Source organism: Girardinichthys multiradiatus, chromosome 9, assembly GCF_021462225.1.
Source record: "Girardinichthys multiradiatus isolate DD_20200921_A chromosome 9, DD_fGirMul_XY1, whole genome shotgun sequence".
NCBI lineage: Eukaryota > Metazoa > Chordata > Actinopteri > Cyprinodontiformes > Goodeidae > Girardinichthys > Girardinichthys multiradiatus.
The window spans coordinates 48371135-48394093 of record NC_061802.1 but is presented as its reverse complement, the minus strand read 5'-3'; the positions used below and the strand labels follow the sequence as shown (position 1 = coordinate 48394093).

At 43.6% G+C, this 22959-nt stretch overlaps 1 protein-coding gene across 1 annotated transcript in view; it reads left to right on the top strand.

The window, feature by feature from the left end:
- Positions 1-22959, top strand: part of ptprfa (protein tyrosine phosphatase receptor type Fa) — a 351241-nt gene that overhangs the window by 323690 nt on the left and 4592 nt on the right. The window contains exon 26 of the mRNA XM_047374177.1: positions 7757-7892. Coding sequence (XP_047230133.1) covers positions 7757-7892 — 136 coding nt within the window. The remainder of the gene's footprint in view (positions 1-7756; positions 7893-22959) is intronic.

Sequence of the window (22959 nt, the reverse complement as noted above, 5' to 3'; positions counted from 1 at the left end):
GATGAGGGCAATCATTTTTTTTCTTCCCCTTCACAAACTGGTTCTCTTGTTCATAGTGTTACTTCCACACTGCGTGGTGCATTAGACAGTGTAGCACGCCTGAAAAAGAAGATAATTATTCACAGGAGACTGGCTCCCTGGTTTAATTCAGAGCTGTGTATTTTAGAGCGCAATGTTAGGAAATTGGAGAGACAATAGCACTCTACACACCTTCCTACTTAAAGTGGAAAAATAGTCTACTGTTGTATAAAGACATTCTGCCAAGCTAAAACAGCTTATTTTTCATCATTAATAGAAGAAAATAAGAATAACCCTAGGTTTCTTTTTAGTCCAGTTGCTAAACTTTCACTTCACTTAGCTCTCAGCAGTAATTACTTTATGAGATACTTTTTTTTAAATAAAATTGATTCTTTTAAAAGTAAAATCATGATTACTTCATCCACAGTAATTCAGACAGCATTGGAAATAACTGTAGAATCTGATCTGTGTTCGTACTGTTTTGATCCTGTGGAGCTTCCTGAGTTATCAAAAATATTAGCTTCATCTAAACTTTCAAATTGTACATTAGACCCAATCCCAACCAAATTATTTAAGGAAGTGTTCCTTCTGATTACCAGACACATTTTATATGTGATTAATCTAACCTTAGTAAATGGATATGTACCACATGTCACACTCTGAGGTTTAGAGGGACCAAAGCACAGACAAGAGCTGGCAGCAGCATGTTTAAAGGAGTCTTCTTTATTCAAAGATAAATCCAAAGACGTAGCAAAAACACTGCAGGTACAAAACGCAAGTCGAAAATCGAAAAACTTACAAAGTTGACTCTGCAGGAACATAGTAGACAAAGCACTTAGACGAGGGTAGATGAACGGAAGGAACCAGCAAAGAGCAATCAAAACCAGAGAGCTTATAAACAGAGGGGAGTGAAGTATGAACCAATGAGACAGAGAGTCAGGTAATCAGAGGAGAATGGAAAACAGGTGTGAACCAGGCTGAACTGAGGAAATAAGAGGAACAAGCTATAAAACAAAAGGGAACATGACTATAAAGACAAAACTATAAGCAAAGAACTGAATAAACAAGAACCAGGGAACCAGATCTAAATGAAGCTATGGACAGAGATAAATAACCAGAGAAACATGAGAACCTAGAATAATGATTAACTAAAGTAAACAGAGAAACTAGAGGGAACAAGAGAACACCACAACATAAGACCTATCTAAAGAAAACATAAAGAAACCCTAAGTACCAAAGTAAACAAAACTAAACAAACACTGACTAAACCAACCAGGGAAATGAGGCAGAGGATGTGAGGACTTAAATACAAACCAAGATGTAAACATTAACTAAAGCTGACCTAACAGGAGGTAGAAACTAGAACTATAGAAACTAAACAAGAGAATCCAGGGAGAGAAAGAAGAAGAAGAAGAAGAAAACCATAACAAGAAATAGGAAAGCAACCACAAAAGGAACTAGAAGCAAGGGGAGAGAAAACAACAAACACTAGGAGGCAGTAGAAGGAAATAAACAACCAAAAATTAGTACAAAACCAAACTAAAGTCAAAACACAAAACCACAACAAAGTCCAAAATGTTACATCACGACACCATAAGCTTTTAAGGTAGCTGTAACTAAAACTTTAATCAAGAAACCTTCGCTTGATCAAGATGACTTAATAAATTACAGACCTATATCCAATCTCCTGTTGTTATATAAACTTCTTGAGAAAATAGTTGCTAATCAAGTGTGTGAGCATTTAGACAGCAATGATCTGTTTGAAGAGTTTCAGTCAGGTTTCAGGGCTCATCAGGGAGCACTAGTGAAAGTCTCTAATGATATTCTTATGGCCTCAGATAGACTTGTGTCTGTACTTGTCCTCTTAGATCTCAGTGCTGCATTTGATACAGTCGATCACAATATTTTCTTAGAAAGGCTGGAATATGCTGTAGGGATCAGGGAAACAGCATTAGGCTGGTTAAAATTTTATTTGTCAGACAGGTTCCTGGAGTTTAAAGATGATTTATCTTCTTTAAACTCCAGGGTTAATTGTGGAGTACCACAGGGTTCAGTACTTGGGCCAATTCTCTTCACTATATATATGCTTCCAATAGGTAAAATCATCAGACAGCATAGGATACATTTTCACTGTTATGCTGATGAGCTTTATTTATCCATAAATCCTGATGAGCCCAATCAGTTAGATAGACTACAGGCATGTCATAGCATAAAAACATGGATGACTTAATATTTTCTGCTTCTAAATTTAGACAAGACATAAGTTCTCATCTTTGAAAAATAAACTTAGTCAATCAATTAATGTGGACAGCATTAAATTGACCTCTGGTAATAAAGTGAAAAACCATGGTGTTATTTTTGATCAGGACATGTCATTTAAATCCCATTTTAAACAGGTTCCTGGGATTTCCTTCGCTTGCCATCCGAATATTGCCAAAATTAGAAATATCCTGTCCAGGAGTGACGTTGAAAAACTAGTGCATGAATTTGTTACTTTTTAGGCTTAACTATTTTAATTCTTGACTATCAGGATGTCCAAAAAATGCATTTAAAAGCCCAAAATTGATTTTATTATTGACTTTTTTAAGTCAATAATAATTATACTTGGTATAATTTAAACTGCAACAAGACTGTTGAAGGAACTTCAGGATGAGAGAGATCATATTTTTCCTGTTTTAGCTTTCATTCATTGGCTCCCTGTTAGATCCAGAATATGATTTAAAATTTTCCTTCTCACATATAAAGCCCATCAGAGATCTGATAGTTCCATATATTCCTAACAGATCACTTTGTATTCAGACTGCAGGGTTACTGACATAATGACCACTTTCACTCTCTCTGCTACATTCTCATACTACTCCCCAATTTTGCATTATTTGCTGTTATTTCAGCATTTAACTCTATGTTCTCTCTCTATTTCTTCTCCTTCTAGAAGCTACACCTGACTTGGCTCTGAGTTTAGCTGAAGCACCTTCCTGGAGGGGGTCATAGGCCAAGCTGCTGCTGCCAACAACTTAATGTTCTCCTTCTACAGATGATCCAATCGGTCCTGTTTTTCATTGTTTAACCCTGTCTCTCCTTGACAAAGCTACTGGCTGAGCTTTTACTGTTGTTAACTGTATGTGCTCGCTTTTATACTCTAGACTAAAATCTGGCTCAGAGTTCATCTGCTTAGCTGTCTTTCTCTCCTAGATGAAGACACTAAAGGAGCTACAACCTTTAATGTTTTACTTATCTTACCCATAGAAAGTAGTCCTGGATTAGTCTTCTGTGTTAATTTTGTGTCTGCTCTGTTCTCTCAAACCCCCAGTCGGTCTTGGCAGATGGCCGCTCACACTGAGCTGTGTTGTGAATTGGTGCTATTTAAAGAAACTGAATAGAATCAAATTGAACTGAAAATACTTCCTGATATTTTTACATTATTTATAGACGTTTTATTCTAGACCTTATGATTTTTTTTATTCCGTGTCAAAGCACTTTTTTACAAAGCAGTTTTGTTTGGTCAAAACATAAATGTAAATGTTTAAATCATGCCTTATCCTCTTGCAGCAAATGTGAAAAACAAACATACAGGTCCTTCTCAAAATATTAGCATATTGTGATAAAGTTCATTATTTTCCATAATGTCATGAAGAAAATTTAACATTCATATATTTTAGATTCATTGCACACTAACTGAAATATTTCAGGTCTTTTATTGTCTTAACACGGATGATTTTGGTATACAGCTCATGAAAACCCAAAATTCCTATCTCACAAAATTAGCATATTTCAGCCGACCAATAAAAGAAAAGTGTTTTTAATACAAAAACGTCAACCTTCAAATAATCATGTACAGTTATGCACTCAATACTTGGTCGGGAATCCTTTTGCAGAAATGACTGCTTCAATGCGGCGTGGCATGGAGGCAATCAGCCTGTGGCACTGCTGAGGTCTTATGGAGGCCCAGGATGCTTCAATAGCGGCCTTTAGCTCATCCAGAGTGTTGGGTCTTGAGTCTCTCAATGTTCTCTTCACAATATCCCACAGATTCTCTATGGGGTTCAGGTCAGGAGAGTTGGCGGGCCAATTGAGCACAGTGATACCATGGTGAGTAAACCATTTACCAGTGGTTTTGGCACTGTGAGCAGATGCCAGGTCGTGCTGAAAAATGAAATCTTCATCTCCATAAAGCTTTTCAGCAGATGGAAGCATGAAGTGCTCCAAAATCTCCTGATAGCTAGCTGCATTGACCCTGCCCTTGATAAAACACAGTGGACCAACACCAGCAGCTGACACGGCACCCCAGACCATCACTGACTGTGGGTACTTGACACTGGACTTCTGGCATTTTGGCATTTCCTTCTCCCCAGTCTTCCTCTAGACTCTGGCACCTTGATTTCCGAATGACATGCAGAATTTGCTTTCATCCGAAAAAAGTACTTTGGACCACTGAGTAACAGTCCAGTGCTGCTTCTCTGTAGCCCAGGTCAGGCACTTCTGCCGCTGTTTCTGGTTCAAAAGTGGCTTGACCTGGGGAATGCGGCACATGTAGCCCATTTCCTGCACACGCCTGTGCACGGTGGCTCTGGATGTTTCTACTCCAGACTCAGTCCACTGCTTCTGCAGGTACCCCAAGGTCTGGAATCGGCCCTTCTCCACAATCTTCCTCAGGGTCCGGTCACCTCTTCTCGTTGTGCAGCGTTTTCTGCCACACTTTTTCCTTCCCACAGACTTCCCACTGAGGTGCCTTGATACAGCACACTGGGAACAGCCTATTCGTTCAGAAATTTCTTTCTGTGTCTTACCCTCTTGCTTGAAGGTGTCAATAGTGGCCTTCTGGACAGCAGTCAGGTCGGCAGTCTTACCCATGATTGGGGTTTTGAGTGATGAACCAGGCTGGGAATTTTAAAGGCCTCAGGAATCTTTTGCAGGTGTTTAGAGTTAACTCGTTGATTCAGATGATTAGGTTCATAGCTCGTTTAGAGACCGTTTTAAAGATATGCTAATTTTGTGAGATAGGAATTTTGGGTTTTCATGAGCTGTATGCCAAAATCATCCGTATTAAGACAATAAAAGACCTGAAATATTTCAGTTAGTGTGCAATGAATCTAAAATATATGAATGTTAAATTTTCATCATGACATTATGGAAAATAATGAACTTTATCACAATATGCTAATATTTTGAGAAGGACCTGTATCTAAACAATTTATAAAGTCAGACTCTTCCACATTATGTCCTGTCCTTTTCTTCATTAATTCCCTACGTGATCAGAGCGGGTGAAACCCATGTGCCAATCCAAACAAAAGCACACCGGAATGGGGGTGCACCAAAACTCCAAAAAGCATCTGTCACAACAGGTGCTGCACATTTGTAATTGTTTATTAAAAACAAAATGGTTTGGAGGTTCAAACTATTCTAAACTATTCCAAAGTTTACATATAAATGAAATCACAACAATTACAGCAATCTGAAAGACAAGCCACAAAATGAATATAAACTAAGTCTGCAAAATGCCACAAAATGTAATCTAAACTGACACACACCCATTTGGTCCCCACCTGGCTCACAACCTGGGTTATAACAAAAAAGAGGAAACGGCACAGGAGGATGGTTTATAAATATTTATTTTAAAGAATTAGCAAAGATAGCAGTTTAATGTAAGACATCAGTAAAATATGTTTTGTGAATGAGTGAACACATTGAATTTAGAGTGTTAAATTGAGAAAACCCTTTCCCCCTATTACACAGCACAAGGACATTTATTTGGGGGTGAAGGTCCAACCCATTAGTTTGCCTCCTTTACTCCAATTAATGTGTCTGATCCTGCAGCTGCTCAGACAATTACATACCCAGCAGCACCATCACACATTGAAATCATTCCCCAACAAAATATAATACACAGGGAAACTAACCAAATACAATTTTCATGGGCATATTTCTGATTAAATATAAAAAGCATCTTAACACATAGTTTTAAGTGCTGTCTCTGAGATTCCTAATAATTGCTGGAGTACATCTTTGAGTGCCTTAATAGCTACATACAGGTCCTTCTCAAAATATTAGCATATTGTGATAAAGTTCATTATTTTCCATGATGTCATGATGAAAATTTAACATTCATATATTTTAGATTCATTGCACACTAACTGAAATATTTCAGGTCTTTTTTTGTCTTAATACGGATGATTTTGGCATACAGCTCATGAAAACCCAAAATTCCTATCTCACAAAATTAGCATATCATTAAAAGGGTCTCTAAACGAGCTATGAACCTAATCATCTGAATCAACGAGTTAACTCTAAACACCTGCAAAAGATTCCTGAGGCCTTTAAAACTCCCAGCCTGGTTCATCACTCAAAACCCCAATCATGGGTAAGACTGCCGACCTGACTGCTGTCCAGAAGGCCACTATTGACACCCTCAAGCAAGAGGGTAAGACACAGAAAGAAATTTCTGAACGAATAGGCTGTTCCCAGAGTGCTGTATCAAGGCACCTCAGTGGGAAGTCTGTGGGAAGGAAAAAGAGTGGCAGAAAACGCTGCACAACGAGAAGAGGTGACCGGACCCTGAGGAAGATTGTGGAGAAGGGCCGATTCCAGACCTTGGGGGACCTGCGGAAGCAGTGGACTGAGTCTGGAGTAGAAACATCCAGAGCCACCCTGCACACGCCTGTGCAGGAAATGGGCTACAGGTGCCGCATTCCCCAGGTCAAGCCACTTTTGAACCAGAAACAGCGGCAGAAGCGCCTGACCTGGGCTACAGAGAAGCAGCACTGGACTGTTGCTCAGTGGTCCAAAGTACTTTTTTCGGATGAAAGCAAATTCTGCATGTCATTCGGAAATCAAGGTGCCAGAGTCTGGAGGAAGACTGGGGAGAAGGAAATGCCAAAATGCCAGAAGTCCAGTGTCAAGTACCCACAGTCAGTGATGGTCTGGGGTGCCGTGTCAGCTGCTGGTGTTGGTCCACTGTGTTTTATCAAGGGCAGGGTCAATGCAGCTAGCTATCAGGAGATTTTGGAGCACTTCATGCTTCCATCTGCTGAAAAGCTTTATGGAGATGAAGATTTCATTTTTCAGCACGACCTGGCACCTGCTCACAGTGCCAAAACCACTGGTAAATGGTTTACTGACCATGGTATCACTGTGCTCAATTGGCCTGCCAACTCTCCTGACCTGAACCCCATAGAGAATCTGTGGGATATTGTGAAGAGAACGTTGAGAGACTCAAGACCCAACACTCTGGATGAGCTAAAGGCCGCTATCGAAGCATCCTGGGCCTCCATAAGACCTCAGCAGTGCCACAGGCTGATTGCCTCCATGCCACGCCGCATTGAAGCAGTCATTTCTGCAAAAGGATTCCCGACCAAGTATTGAGTGCATAACTGTACATGATTATTTGAAGGTTGACGTTTTTTGTATTAAAAACACTTTTCTTTTATTGGTCGGATGAAATATGCTAATTTTGTGAGATAGGAATTTTGGGTTTTCATGAGCTGTATGCCACAATCATCCGTATTCAGACAATAAAAGACCTGAAATATTTCAGTTAGTGTGCAATAAATCTAAAATATATGAATATTAAATTTTCATCATGACATTATGGAAAATAATGAACTTTATCACAATATGCTAATATTTTGAGAAGGACCTGTATTTGCTGCCTGTTTATAATGTTTTTTAGTACAATTTACCCAGTGGGTGTATCCTAACGTTTGTGTGATGATCTTAGTAATATGTAATTTGTGTCTATCAGTGCTGGGGTTGGACGGACTGGAATATTCATCACTCTGAGTATCGTGTTGGAGAGGATGAGGTACGAAGGCGTGGTTGACATCTTTCACACAGTCAAGATTCTCCGAACTCAAAGGCCATCTATGGTTCAGACAGAGGTATAACTTAAGTCTTGGTGTCATTATCAATAATTAGATGTCAACAGTAGTTCATATGTCATGTATTATCATTGAGAAGGAAAGAGAAGGTTTAGAATCACTTCCATGACCTATCACTGTCCAAATAAAAAACACCAAGTATAATTAAAATCTGCTCACATACTTTTTAGTAGTTTAAATCAATAATTGGGAAACCAAGCCCATTGGAGCGAGTATACAGGCATGCAAGGCATGGCTGTTTTGCTGCTTAAAGCAGAGTAGGGAAATCTATTGTTTTTCTAAAGATTTTGTGGTTGTACAGTTTTTTAATGTAGCTTGTGGCTTACCACTGTCAGTGTATGAATGTGTGTATGAATGGCTGGATGACTGAATGTAGTGGAAAGCGCTTTGGTTCTATAAGTCCCCAGGGGGGAATGAAAATTATACCATTTTCATTCCTCCATCCCCCCCATAACTAAGGGGCGCTATTACGAAGGACATTCCTTTTTGGTTATAACTCCCGAACTTTAAGGCACAGACTCAAACCTATATATTACCTTGCTTCCTGGGGGATGCTGCATCACGTGACTTTGGCAATGCCCATTTTCGCCTAACTAGATTTTTTGATTCGTCACCACAAAGGCAAAACCTGTTTTTGATATCTGTGCCTATATTTTAGGCTTGATCAGCATGTACTATACATGTATACGGTACATAGCGTCTTTAAAAGCAGCAAACAAAAGAATATGGAAAAAAAAAGTTTTAATGTGGAAGCTGCACGTGGACAAACTTTTATCATGAACTAGCACAAAAGTTAATTGACTAGATCACTACCATATTTCATGATTTCCAGACAATCAATTGACAGTCAATTGCAAGTAAGGGATGAGATGTTGTCCCTATGCATTTAGTTTTATAAATGTTATAAACAGATTGAACCGTCACCTTAACGTGGTGGAGGGGTTTGAGTGCTCAAATGATCCTAGAGGCTATGTTGTCTGGGGCCTAAATGCCCCTGGTAGGGTCTCCCATGGCAAACAGGTTCTAGGTGATGGGTCAGACAAAGAATGGTTCAAGAACCCCTCATGAAGAACACAATATCGAGGCACGTGATGTCGCCCGGTACGGCGGAGCCGGGGTCCCACCCTGGAGCCAGGCCTGGGGTCGGGACTCGTCGGAGAGCGCCTGGTGGCCGGGTTGCTCCTCGCGGGACCCGGCCGGGCCAAGCCCGAACGAGAGACGCGAGGCCATCCTCCAGTGGGCCCACCACCTGCAGGGGGAACCGTGAGGGACCGGTGCAAAGAGGATTGGGTGGCGGACGAAGGTGGAGACCTCAACGGCCCGATCCCCGGATGCTTAGGCTGGCTCTAGGGACGTGGAATGTCACCTCGCTGGGGGGGAAGGAGTCTGAGCTTGTGCGGGAGGTCGAGAGATATCGACTAGAAATAGTCGGGCTCGCCTCCACGCACAGCGTGGGCTCTGGAACCCATCTCCTTGAGAGGGGTTGGACTCTCTTCTACTCTGGAGTGGCCACGGGGAGAGGCGGCGGGCTGGTGTGGGTTTGCTTGTTGCCCCCCAGCTCAGCCGTCTCGTGTTGGGGTTTACCCCAGTGGATGAGAGGGTTGTATCCCTGCGCCTTCGGGTTGGGGAGAGGTCTCTGACTATCATTTCAGCCTACGGGCCGAGTGGTAGTGCAGAGTACCCTGCCTTCTTGGCGTCCCTGTCGGGGGTGCTGGATAGTGCCCCTCCCGGGGACTCCATTATTCTGCTGGGGGACTTCAACGCCCACGTGGGGAACGACAGTGACACCTGGAGAGGCGTGATCGGGAGGAATGGCCTCCCCGATCTGAATCCGAGTGGTGTTTTGTTATTGGACTTCTGTGCTAGTCACGGATTGTCCATAACGAACACCATGTTCAAACATAAGGGTGTCCATCAGTGCACTTGGCACCAGGACACCCTAGGCAGGAGGTCGATGATCGACTTTGTTGTCGTATCATCAGACCTTCGGCCGCATGTTTTGGACACTCGGGTGAAGAGAGGGGCTGAGCTGTCCACTGATCATCACCTGGTGGTGAGTTGGATCCGCTGGAGGAGGAGAAAGCCGGACAGACTCGGCAGGCCCAAGCGCATAGTGAGGGTCTGCTGGGAACGCCTGGCGGAGCCCTCGGCCAGGGATGTATTCAACTCCCACCTCCGGGAGAGCTTCGACCAGATCCCGGGGGATGTTGGAGACATAGAGTCAGAGTGGACCATGTTCTCTGCATCTATTGTCGATGCTGCTGCCCATAGCTGCGGCCGTAAGGTCTGCGGTGCCTGTCGTGGCGGCAATCCCAGAACCCGGTGGTGGACACCAGCAGTAAGGGATGCTGTTAAGCTGAAGAAGGAGTCCTATCGGCTGTGGTTGGCTTGTGGGACTCCTGAGGCGGCTGACGGGTACCGTGAGGCCAAGCGTGCTGCGGCCCGGGCTGTGGCAGAGGCAAAAACTCGGGCCTGGGAAGAGTTCGGTGAGGCCATGGAGAAGGACTACCGGTTGGCCTCGAAGCGATTCTGGCAAACCGTCCGACGCCTCAGGAGGGGGAAGCAGTGCTCTGCCAACACTGTTTATAGTGGGGGCGGGAGACTGCTGACCTCAACTGAGGACATTATCGGGCGGTGGAAGGAGTACTTCGAGGATCTCCTCAATCCTGCCATCACGCATTCCGTGGTGGAAACAGAGGCTGGGGACTCGGGGTTGGACTCTTTCATCACCCAGGCTGAAGTCACCGAGGTGGTTAAAAAGCTCCGCGGTGGCAAGGCTTCGGGGGTGGATGAGATCCGCCCTGAGTACCTCAAGTCTCTGGATGTTGTAGGGCTGTCATGGTTGACACGCCTCTTCAACATTGCGTGGCGGTCGGGGACAGTGCCTCTGGACTGGCAGACTGGGGTGGTGGTCCCCCTTTATAAGAAGGGGGACCGGAGGGTGTGTTCCAACTACAGGGGGATCACACTCCTCAGCCTCCCTGGTAAGGCCTACGCCAGCGTATTGGAGAGGAGAGTCCGACCGATAGTCGAACCTCGGCTTCAGGAGGAACAGTGTGGTTTTCGTCCCAGCCGTGGAACACTGGACCAGCTCTATACCCTCTACAGGGTGCTCGAGGGTTCATGGGAGTTTGCCCAACCGGTTCACATGTGTTTTGTGGACCTGGAGAAGGCATTCGACTGTGTCCCTCGTGATGCCCTGTGGGGGGTGCTCCAGGAGTATGGAATCGGGGGCCCTTTATTAGGGGCCATCCGGTCCCTGTACGAGCGGAGCAGGAGTTTGGTCCGCATTACCGGCACTAAGTCGGACCTGTTCCCAGTGCATGTTGGACTCCGGCAGGGCTGCCCTTTGTCGCCGGTCCTGTTCATAACTTTTATGGACAGGATTTCTAGACGCAGCCAAGGGCCGGAGGGGGTCTGGTTTGGGGACCAGTGGATTTCGTCTCTTCTTTTTGCGGATGACGTGGTCCTGCTGGCCCCCTCTAGCCAAGACCTACAGCATGCGCTGTGGCGGTTCGCAGCCGAGTGTGAAGCGGCTGGGATGAGGATCAGCTCCTCCAAGTCCGAGGCCATGGTACTCGACCGGAAAAGGGTGGCTTGTCCTCTTCAGGTTGGAGGGGAGTTCCTGCCTCAAGTGGAGGAGTTTAAGTATCTCGGGGTCTTGTTCACGAGTGAGGGAAGAATGGAGCGGGAGATCGACAGACGGATCGGTGCAGCTGCCACAGTAATGGGGGCGCTGTGCCGGTCCATTGTGGTGAAGAGAGAGCTGAGCCGAAAAGCAAAGCTCTCAATTTACTGGTCGGTCTACGTTCCTACCCTCACCTATGGCCATGAACTTTGGGTCATGACCGAAAGAACGAGATCACGGATACAAGCGGCTGAAATGAGCTTCCTCCGTAGGGTGGCCGGGCACTCCCTTAGAGATAGGGTGAGGAGCTCGGCCATCCGGGAGGGGCTCGGAGTAGAGCCGCTGCTCCTCCACATAGAGAGGAGCCAGTTGAGGTGGCTCGGGCATCTATACCGGATGCCTCCTGGACGCCTTCCTCGTGAAGTGTTCCAGGCACGTCCCACCGGGAGGAGGCCCAGGGGACGGCCCAGGACACGCTGGAGGGACTATGTCTCTCGGCTGGCCTGGGAACGCCTTGGGCTCCTCCTGGAGGAACTGGAGGAGGTGTCTGGAGAGAGGGACGTCTGCTGAGTCTGCTGCCCCCGCGACCCGGTCCTGGATAAGCGGAAGACGACGAACGAACGATAAACAGATTGATGGTATTTACACAAAACTTTTTACATATGTTCAAGACCTTCCCATGAGGACATATTTTTAATAGGAATAAAGTGGTTGTGGCCTATAGGCTAATATTGGTTATCCCACATTTTATCTTTGAACTCTTTGAAATTTGAAGATCTTGTCAGGCAAATTACAGAATGTACACAAAATTTTACCCTCTACATATAGAGAAAAATTAGGAAAATATTTTTTGTTTTTTCCTGCAAGTTCCTTGAGTCATTCTAAATATTGTGAGTTTTGAAACAAAATAGTACAGTTATGCTGAATAGTACAAATATTGTGTTATATTCAAAACCTATTTTCTAAGTCTTACTAAGAAGCAAAACCAATTAAAGCAAAACTGTACCTATGACTGAGGACATAGCCAATCAAAGTATGTGGACAGTTTTTCAAAATGATTTAGAATTTATGAGTTATATGTAAACATTTGTGAAGCTAAAAAACGTTATTGGGCTTATCTTGAAAACAGTTTACAATTTATAAAAAAAGTTTATACCAACCCAGGTTGGTTGAATTTAATGTATGGACTAATTTTCAGCAAGATCCAGAACTATGGGGCTTTAGATGTAGAAAAATGTATATAGCCAAAACGGCTGAATAGGTTCTCATGAAATTTGGTGAATATCTTTAGGATACCACCCTGTGACTATTCTATCAATATTGTAATGATTGGCCAATGTGGGCATGGCTTATCTGCAAAAACGTAAGTCTGAAAATTTCCCCAAAAATCACATGTGGCATCTAGAGACATAAAACGGTCAGGATATATTATTTGTTCCATTCTAGTTCCAACTCTAAGGCCAGAGGGGTTGCCATCTTGATCGGTAAATCTGCTCTATCTATGTTAACTAAAACCATTTATGACATGCACAGCAGATTTTTGAACATTTAAGGTACTCCATTTCATGTGTCTGTCTTATTGGTTCATATATATGCATCAATTTTTGATAATCCTTGCTTTATGAACAAGCTGTTTGAAAATCTGCCTTCCCTGAGTGACTACTTTCTGATTTTTGGAGGGGGGATAAATTGCATTATTGAGCCTCAGTTAGATTGTTCTAAACCTGGCTTGACCCAATCACTAATGGCTAAGGGTCTTTGCAATTTGCTGTTGAATAGTGGTTATGTTGATACCTAGATATTTTGTAATTTCAGCAGTAGGCAATACCCTTTTTATTCGCATGTGCACCTGATATTCTCTTGTATAGATTATTTCTTTTTAGATGGTTAACCTTTGCCAAAGGTGACATATGTATCATACCATTCAATTATTGTTTTAGATCATGTGCCTCTGTCCTTAGATGTTCAGATTTCCATTGAACCTTGCTATTCCGCCCATTGGTGAGACAACACCTCACTTTTATCAGATGACAAATGCCATACATTCATTACAAGGGAAATAAAGTATTTTATTGCTGTTAATTACTCTAGGACATTACTGTATGAGTCCTTTAAATAATATTTATGAAGTCAGATAGTTTCATATACATATTACTCGTACTCGTTGTCTTCCACTTTATCTGGAACCAGGTCATGGTGGCAGCAGACCTAGTACAGATGCCCAGACTGTACAGACCCTCTCCCCACACACCTTCTCCAGCTCCTCCACAGGGTGCCCAAGGCCTTCTCAGGCCAGCCAGGAGACATGGTCTCTCCAGCGTGTCCTGGGGTGTGTCCTGGACCTCCTCTCGGAGGGACATGCCTGGTACGCCTCCCAGGGGAGATGTCCAGGAAGCACGACTCTGAGCTCCTCCCAGATGGCCAGCCACTTAGCGGAGGAAACTCCCAAAGTTTATGCCCATACGTGTGGGTAGGAACGTAGATTGTACAGTAAATCGAGAGCTTCGCTTTTCAGCTCAGATCTCTCTTCACCACAATGAACCAGCACAGTGTCCTGATTACTACGGCAGCTGCACCGATCCGTCTGTCAATCTCCCGCTCCATTCTCCCCTCACTCATAAACTAGAGCCCAAGATACTTGAACTCCTTACAACCTGAAGAGGGCAAGCCTCCCTTTCGAGAACCATGGCCTCGTTCTTCAAGGAGCTAATCCTCATCCCAGCTGGTTCACAATGGGCTGCAAACCGCCCCAGTGCTTGCTGTATGTCTTGGCTAGAGGGGGCCATCAGAACCATGTGATCTGCCAAAAAACGAGACAAAATCCACTGTTCCCCAAACCAGACCCTTGGCCCTTGGCTGCACCTAGAAGTCCTGTCCGTGAAAGTTATGAACAGGACCGGTGACAAAGGGCTGCCCTGGTGGAATCCAGTATGGACCGGGAACAGGTCCGACTTAGTGCCGGCAATGTGAACCAATCTCCTGATCTGCTCGTACAGAGACCGGATGGCCCCTAGCAAAGGGCCCCCAACTCCGTACTCCTGGAGTGCACCCACATGACACCATAAAGGACACAGTCGAATGCCTTCTCCTGGCCCACAATACACGTGTGGACCGGTTGGGCAAACTCCCATGAACCCTCGAGTACCCTTTAGAGGGTGTAGAGCTGGTCCAGTGTCACTGCTGGAAAGAAACCACACTGTTAATCCTGAAGCCCAGGTTCAACTATCGACCAGACCTCCTCTCCAACACCCTGGCATAGGCCTTACTAGGTAGGCTGAGGAGTGTGATTCCCCCTGTAGTTGGAACACCCTCCGATTCCCCGTCTTGTAAGGGGGTACCACCACCCTAGTCTGCCAATCCAGAGCTAGTATCCCCTACCACCATGCAATGTTGAAGAGGCGTGTCAGCCTGCACAGCCCCACAACATCCATAGGCTTGAGGTACTTAGGGTGGAACTTTTTGACCACCTTGGTGACTTCAGCCTGGTTGATGAACAAGTCCATCTCCAAGTCCCCAGTCTCTGCTTCCACCAGGAAATGCGTGACTGCTGGATTGAGGAGATCCTCAAAGAACTCCTTCCAACACCTGATAATCTGAAGGTCAGCAGCTCCCCACCCCTACTGTAAACAGTATTGGCAAAGCAAAGCTTCCCTCTCTTGAGGCGCCGGACAATTTGCCAGAATCGCTTTGAGGCCGGCTGGTATTTCTTCTCCACAGCCTCACCTAACTCCTCCAAGGCCAGAGTTTCTGCCTCTGCCACAGCCTGGGCTGCAGCATGCTTGGCCTAAAGGTATCTGTCACCCTCCTCAAAAGTCCCACAAGCCAACCAGAGCTGATAGAACACCTCCTTCAGGTTGATTGCATCCTTTCCTGCCGGTGTCCACCACCGGGATTGGGGTTTGCGGCCATGACAGGTACCAGGTACCGCGGACCTTATGGCCACAGCTACAGGCAGCAGCATCGACAATAGAGGCAGAAAACACAGTTCACTCGGACTCTATGTCTCCGACCTCCCTTGGAAAATGTTCAAAGCGGTAGTGGGAGTTGAATACATCCATGGCCGAGGCTCTGCCAGACATTCCCAGCAGACCCTTTACGACACGCTTGGGCCTGCCAAGTCTGTCCTGCTTCCTCCTCTTCCAGCGGATCCATCTCACCACCAGGTGGGGATCGGTGGACAGCTTAGCCCCTCTCTTCACCTGAGTGTCTGAAGACACAACTATAAAGTCGATCATCAACCTCTTGCCTAGGGTATCTTTGTGCCAATTGCACTGATGACAACCGGTATCATTGAGCATGATTTTCAGGCAGGCGACCCGGAAGTTGTCCCCTGCGGGCACAAATTTTACTCCAGGAACAGTCACTCAGAGACATTGGCGGCCGGTGACGGCAGCGAAGATGAGGATCTGGTGGCTGGCAGGGGCGAAGAGGCCTGGGCTGCCGGTGACGGTGGCATAAGCGAGAACCTGGAGATCGGCAGTAGTGTAGAGGCCTGGGTGGCTGGCAACGGCAGTGTAGGACCTGGAGGCCTTAGTTGCAGTTTGAGAGGCCAACAGGAAGCCAGGAGCACTCATGGCCATCCTCGCCTAGACTCTGACCATGAGACTTGGGACAAGAGTGAAGCTTAGGAGTCTTGGACTCTGGCCAAAGCTTGGGAGTCCTTTCCTCTGTCTCTGTAATGTAGGGCAGTTCATCCTCGAACCCTTCATCACCAAGCTGTCGGGTTCAGGAACCAGGACCAGATTCAGTTATTCCCCGAGTCCCTGGAAGATCCCAGGACCTGGAGATGGAGGTTGGTCATCCTCGATCCTCTCAGAGGCGTCGAAGGGAACCTTGGAGAGAGAAGGGGCGTCGGGAGGACCCTCAGCGCATGAGCAGAAGCCGAGGCATTGGGAAGACCCTCAGCAGTGTGAGCAGAAGCTGAAGCGTCAGCCAGACCCCTGATGACTTGAGTCAAGGCATCGGCCGGACCCCCGATGACTTGAGACGAGACGCCCCTCTTACAACGCCCTCTGTGGCATGCGGAGGAGCCTAAGGTAGGCCCCTTTGCACCGCTCTGGAGACCTGCCGTGCGTCGTAAAGCACTGCTCTGGAGCCATCATAAGCCAACTGCGGCATAGGCAGGCCGGCAGAGCAGCGCAGCGCAGCATCTTCTCCACCTCCCAAGACAGGTAAGTGAACAGATCCACCCTTCCGCCGGTGGACCCCAGATTAGCTGGCGCGAGCTCTGGCACTCAGTGGCAACGAGGAGGCATTGACGCGTCAGCCAGACTCCTCACAACAGGAGCAGCTGCAGCCTCCCGATGGGGACGTCTGCAGTGTGGGGGCCAGGCTGAGAAAGACAGAGCAGAAGCAGAAGAAGGGGACAACTCTCCCAGTTTCCCCGGCACTGGGCTGCCTCGCACTCCATCTGCTCCACTAGCAGTTGAGAAGGCAGAACCTCCAGATCATTCGGCAGACGTCTCATTGTCTCCTCCATCTGCTGCTGAACCGAGCGATCCCTGGCGCTCTCATGCCTTCTGTTGGCGAGGTCCATGTGAGGCAGAAACATTCTGTCACAACGTGGTATGGTGGTGGAACCCAGAATGACGGGCTGAGTGGCAGTGAGTAAAATGCTTTATTGATAATAAAACTCACTCACAGGTGGTCGAGGTAGCAGATGCAGATATGGAAAAGCTTGGTAAAAAGAATTGGCATGAACTATGAATGTTTCTGCCAGGAGTGAACAAAATAACGGTGTATAAGTGGGCAAGACACAGGTGGAAACAGAGAAACACATTAGCATGGAACAGGTGGATCAGATGATGGTGATTGCTTTGGCAGAGGCAGAGAGAGAAAACAAAAAATGGCTGGAGCCAAATATTACAGGGACATAATCAAATCTATGAAACATAACTGTAACAGAACATAAACCAGAAAGCACTATGAACTGAATACAACATCACAAGAAACCAAACCAAAGCAAACAACTAAAGCTCCACCTGGAAAACAATGAACAGAAGCAGGATCCATAGCTCAACTGTGAGAACAAAAAATAAGAAAAAGAACCCAAAGCCAAAAACCAAATCATAACCCAAATTTGTTAAATATTAAATGCTAACACCAATGCTCCCTGGTATATATATACAATGCTGTCACCAATGTTCCCTGGTATATATATATACACATTAATAAAAAGATATGAAACCGGATATTCTTTGCATACACTCTAAAAGTTCATACCCTAACTTGGGTTCTATCTGAAAGCACGTCATCATCAATAAGGAGGACCAATCCTGCCATAATTAAGAATATATACATAAATAAATAAATGACTATAAAATAATTACATGGCCAAAACGTAGCTAGAAATATAAGTTAGTGCACTATTAAATGCAACAAAATAATAAAAAGAAGATATTTATTCAATAATTGATTAATTAATCAGATATAAATATATATTTCTATTTTAACCCTCTATATTTATTTAAACCACTCATTTCACATGTTTTTTTCTTGAACTCTATATTTTGCCTTTGTTTATTTAATACAAGTGAATTTCTTAGTTTTATTTTTCCTACACATTTTATTTTTTCATATTTATTACCACCCAAATATTTTCAAACAAAATTTTCCCTCAAAAATATATTATTTATTAAATTATTTTACTGCTCTTTTATTTCTGAAGCACTGATATGTTTTCTCCTCTAATATATCCCTATTTTTTCCCCAGATTTTCCTGAACCCTTTTATTGCCCCCTCTCCTTTTTACATTCCTTGATCGCTGCATTGTCTTTTCCTCCTCAACATGCAGCTAGTAATTTAAATACAAAGGGGGCGGGACTGAGACGGTCTTTGGAGTAGCGTTACCACCTCCGCTTCTCTCTTATTGGCTGAGGTCAGGCCTCTAAGAAGTAGCTGCTGAGTCTCACTATTGCTTGGTTCTGAAAAGGAGCTAGCAGACACGGCTAACTTCTGTCATATTGTTGGTGAAGAAGTCAGGAATGTTGTGGATTTTGGCGGTAGATGGCGCTGTTAGTCGGGATAGTTTACTGTGTCCTACTGACTCTAACAGAGAGAGTCCTTCAGTTTGCCGAAGTCCTAAGAGGAAGTCGCGTTTACGGACCCGCTTTCAAAATAAAAGCACTGTTTTCACAATCTAACCAGAGGAAACATATTTTAAGAACTTCAACATTAAATTAGCATCTTTAAACATCTCTAATGATACTTTCTGAATAGCTTTATAGTCGATTAATTGCTCCCATTATTATAAGTTGCACTTGATCCATAAGCAGAAAAGTGTAAATCATTATTTTATCTTAATGTTTTTTACCAACCTGCACCTGGCCAGAGTTCCAGCTTTACAACTGCATGATTCATTTATAACTACTAAACACTCATTAACTGTTATTTTTCTTTTATTATCATCAGGTAAACTACAACTACAAAACATGTTTTTAGTAAAAAAAAAATTGTATTTATTAGAATAAAAAAACTGATAATCAGTCCAGAAGTACAGAGAATTAATGGTTTGACTGTCTAATCATAAGCAAATATTTATATAAAGAAGAAGATGCATAGACAGTAGAGCAGACGATGGCAGGACATGAAGAGGATCAGAGTTTCTGGGAATCTTCATCAAAACCTGGAAGTGTGGTCTGTCCTCCTGCAGAGCTGTGTGTTGAAGAAATAAAAATGCGATAAATAAATATAAGAGTTCATACTCCACTAAGTTAGGTTTTACATTAAAATACAGTTTTAGGAAAACGTGTATTTTTTATGCACATGGAAATTTTAAAGTGCTCTGACTATCACACTGCATTATTATATTTGTCTTACAAAACCATGGGGAAATAGTTTATAATTAATGCTTACAATAACTTAAAATGTTACAAATTTCCAGCAAAAAATATTCTGTTTTATCTTCTGGTACTTGCGGTTATTCACCACATACAGTACCTACTCAATGCTTTATATTCACTTTCAACCACCACAGCTAGTGGAATATCCAAGATATTCCACTCAGCTAGTGGAATATCCAAGAGTGCTGGGCCAAGATCAGGCTATTGGGGAAGTCCCAGTCCAGCTACCCGGTATCTTAGCTTAGTCTAGCAGCCAGACCAGCCTGTCAGTGGAGCTCCGTTGCTCCGAAAACTCTGAAAAAACCTTTCACAATTACATTCATTCTGGATGAACTGATGGCACATATGAAGTGTTGAAGTCTTAAAAACATCCTAAAACTACTGTGACAAATGAATGGTATAGAAAGGATTAACAATAACCTGTGCCAGTACTGAAGCTGGCACAGTACTGAAGCTGCTGGTGCATCAGTGGAGATGCAACTGTGAAGCCATCTACAAGAAGGGACAGAGCAGACTGTACTTCTTGAGGAAGCTTAGGTCCTTTGGTGTTTGCAGCAAGATGCTGCATATCTTCTATAAGTCTGTTGTGGAAAGTGTGATCTCGTCTACCATCATCTGCTGGGGAAGCAGCATCAGAGCCAGGGACTTAAAAAAACTCAACAAGCTGATAAAAAAGACTGGCTCTGTTCTGGGGACTCCTCTGGAACCTCTGGATATCATTGTGGAAAGAAGGATTCTTCATAAAATGAAGAACATTATGGAGAACCCTGAGCATCCTCTTCATGAGACTGTCCTACAACAACAGTGTCTTCAGTCAGAGGCTTCTTCAGATCTGCTGTAAGACGGAGCGCTACAGGAGATCCTTCCTGCCCACAGCCATCAGCATCTACAACGGCTCTTTGAGGAAACCTTCATAATATGAGCTATAACAACATTTAATTTCCCTTTGGGATTAATAAAGTATTTTTGAATTGAATTGAATTGAACTGCAATCTAATTAAAGTACCATTAAGCACACTTTGAATGGCACAGTTGAGCTCAGTACATCTTTGTATAACAATTCTGCTGTTCTTGTTGTGCTTGTGGCAGGCATGGCTTATGGCTTAGCCTTTTCCTTTAGTTGTTGTCCTTTTCCATCTAATAGGGTTTCTGATACAGCTTCCATGCACTCTTTGATCATTTCCCAGTCAGTAAAAAGGTTTTTTGTGTTTTCCTAAATTCCACTGTACTCACAGTGAACACTCGTATGCTCACTGTTGTGCTGTAAAAGACTGTCATATATGCTGTGTAGCTCGTTCATGCTGTCCCCTCAGTTCATTTATTCTTTTTGTCCTGCTGTCAGACCCAGGCGTATAGCTGTGGTGGAAGTTAATATGTTTTGTTGTGGAATTTTCTTATCAAAGTGGGTAGAACTTTGATAACAAGAGAAAATCCGGACTTTGTCTTTATAAGTTTTATTCAAAGGCATTTAGCGTTTGAAGACCCTGTCACTGAGGTTAGTCAGTGAAGCAGAGCCCCGATCAACATTTACACACAGTATTTATACTAAACATGACATTGTTATCTCAACTTCAAAGAGTCTGTGTTTTACGACCCTAGACCCTTCTCGAGTTCAGAGGTGACAAAGTTATCTGGGAACCCATCTGTCCTTCCCAACACATCATCCTAACTGTGGGTTTTAACCATTAAACTTCTGATAATGGCTTTTACAGCTTACTCCCTAACACAGATGTTCACAGAAGTGAGGTAACCCAAAGGTCACACACTTTGGAACACTTAATAAAAGAATTTCCATTACAGTTTGGTTTCATAATGTCTCTTTAGATTTCCACTTTGTATAACTCCAACTGATTCAGAATATATAAGGTAGACTGGCCTTAAACCCTACGGAAGTTAAAAGGAAGCCATATGCTTCTGTCGATGTATCTTTAAATTGGTGATTTCCATAGTCCACTTAATGTATTTTTGACAAAGCCGTCTTCTTTTACTCACTGATCTGTGCAACACCAAGTAATTGTACTGTCAGCAAGTGAGAGCTCCTAAACTAATAACTTAGCAGCTATTAACAGTAACAGTTAATAGCAGCACAGCACACTACACTGATGGCTGGAGGCGAGGATTCAGCCGTCATAGCTCCAGCAGTCAGTGGGTTAGTGGAAGCACCAATGGTACGGTATCGAGTCGAGCGAAACTGAGTGGAGTGGAGCTGTACTGCGCCCCCTGCCATCTAAAACGGGCCAGTGGGAAAGAAGCATTAGCAACCCGCAATCCAAGACCCAGGGGTTCGCATACTATGATGTGGTGCATTACCGCTACCAGCTGGCATGGAGGATAGACCAGAATCTCGTCGACCTACATGGATGCCCGTTGTGCCTGTTCAAAAGTTAGATGCGGCAAGAATAAAATGTCTGTATCTACATAGTAAATGAGAAAATGTTTTATGGTCCAGACAAAACACTCTCTGGGTCCGGATTAGGACTGGAGTCAGGGATTTGGGGACCCCTGCACTACGAGATCTGGATGCAGAGACAAAGTCTACTATCTTGCACCTTGTTTGAGTCACTATAAACCATTTGAGTTTAAAAAAATTAAATAATTTGTCATGCTAATTAATCTGAATTTCACGTAATATGCGATTCCCATTTTCAATTACTCCTCCAAAGGCTCAAAGTCAATCAAATTGAAAAGGTACCTGGTAGACTACACACATTGCCGATAAAACAATGTGGACCGTTTTTTTTTTACATTTTTTATTTACGAGTTATGCGCGAAGACACTTTTTTGTTTCTAATACAAAAGTTACAGGGCTTAACTTTAAAAAACGTTTTAAGATAAATAAAAAATTTAGCAACTGTGTATATGGTTTAATTCAGTGTATGTATTCATTTTCCGAGCGATTCAAAACTAGGGGGCTCAATGCCACCTAAACCAATGTTTGAATTAATGAAGATGAGGTGTCTGACTTCAAGATTTGAAGACAGTTCACAAGAGACATATCATGCAAAATTCACTTTTTTAGCCTTTAAATACATTTTGTTGTGTATGTGGAGTCTGTAGGAGTGCAGAACAGTTGAATTTAGTCTCTTCAGGATTTACAGAGATATCTTGATATTCTGTTTTGGGTCATATTTTTCAGTTTTTCGTTCAGTTTTCTCAATCATCTGTTACATTTTTCCAACTGTTACGTCACAGTATTAGCTGCGGAACAGCTTTATACGGTCACGGACTTCCGGCTGATCGATTTAAATTAGAAAAAATAAATAAATTCAAATAGATCTCATCGATGTGATTGCATTTGCTATAATGGTCCCTGATGACTTCTATTTGACTTATTTTTATTGCAGAAGACAAATGAGCTGGGTAACATTACAATTTATACACTACTAAAATTAATTTAATACAGTTCAGTAATATGGGACATGTAGGCTAAGTTGTATTTTCTATGTTTGTGTGTGTAAAAATGATGATGTGATCAGAATATTTTAATATGTAAATAACAGAAATCTTATTATCAGTTATCATGACTTGTAGTTCATCTCAATAATTTTTACTCTAAGAATAATTTATGTCATATATCACAGTGGCTACATACAGAAGT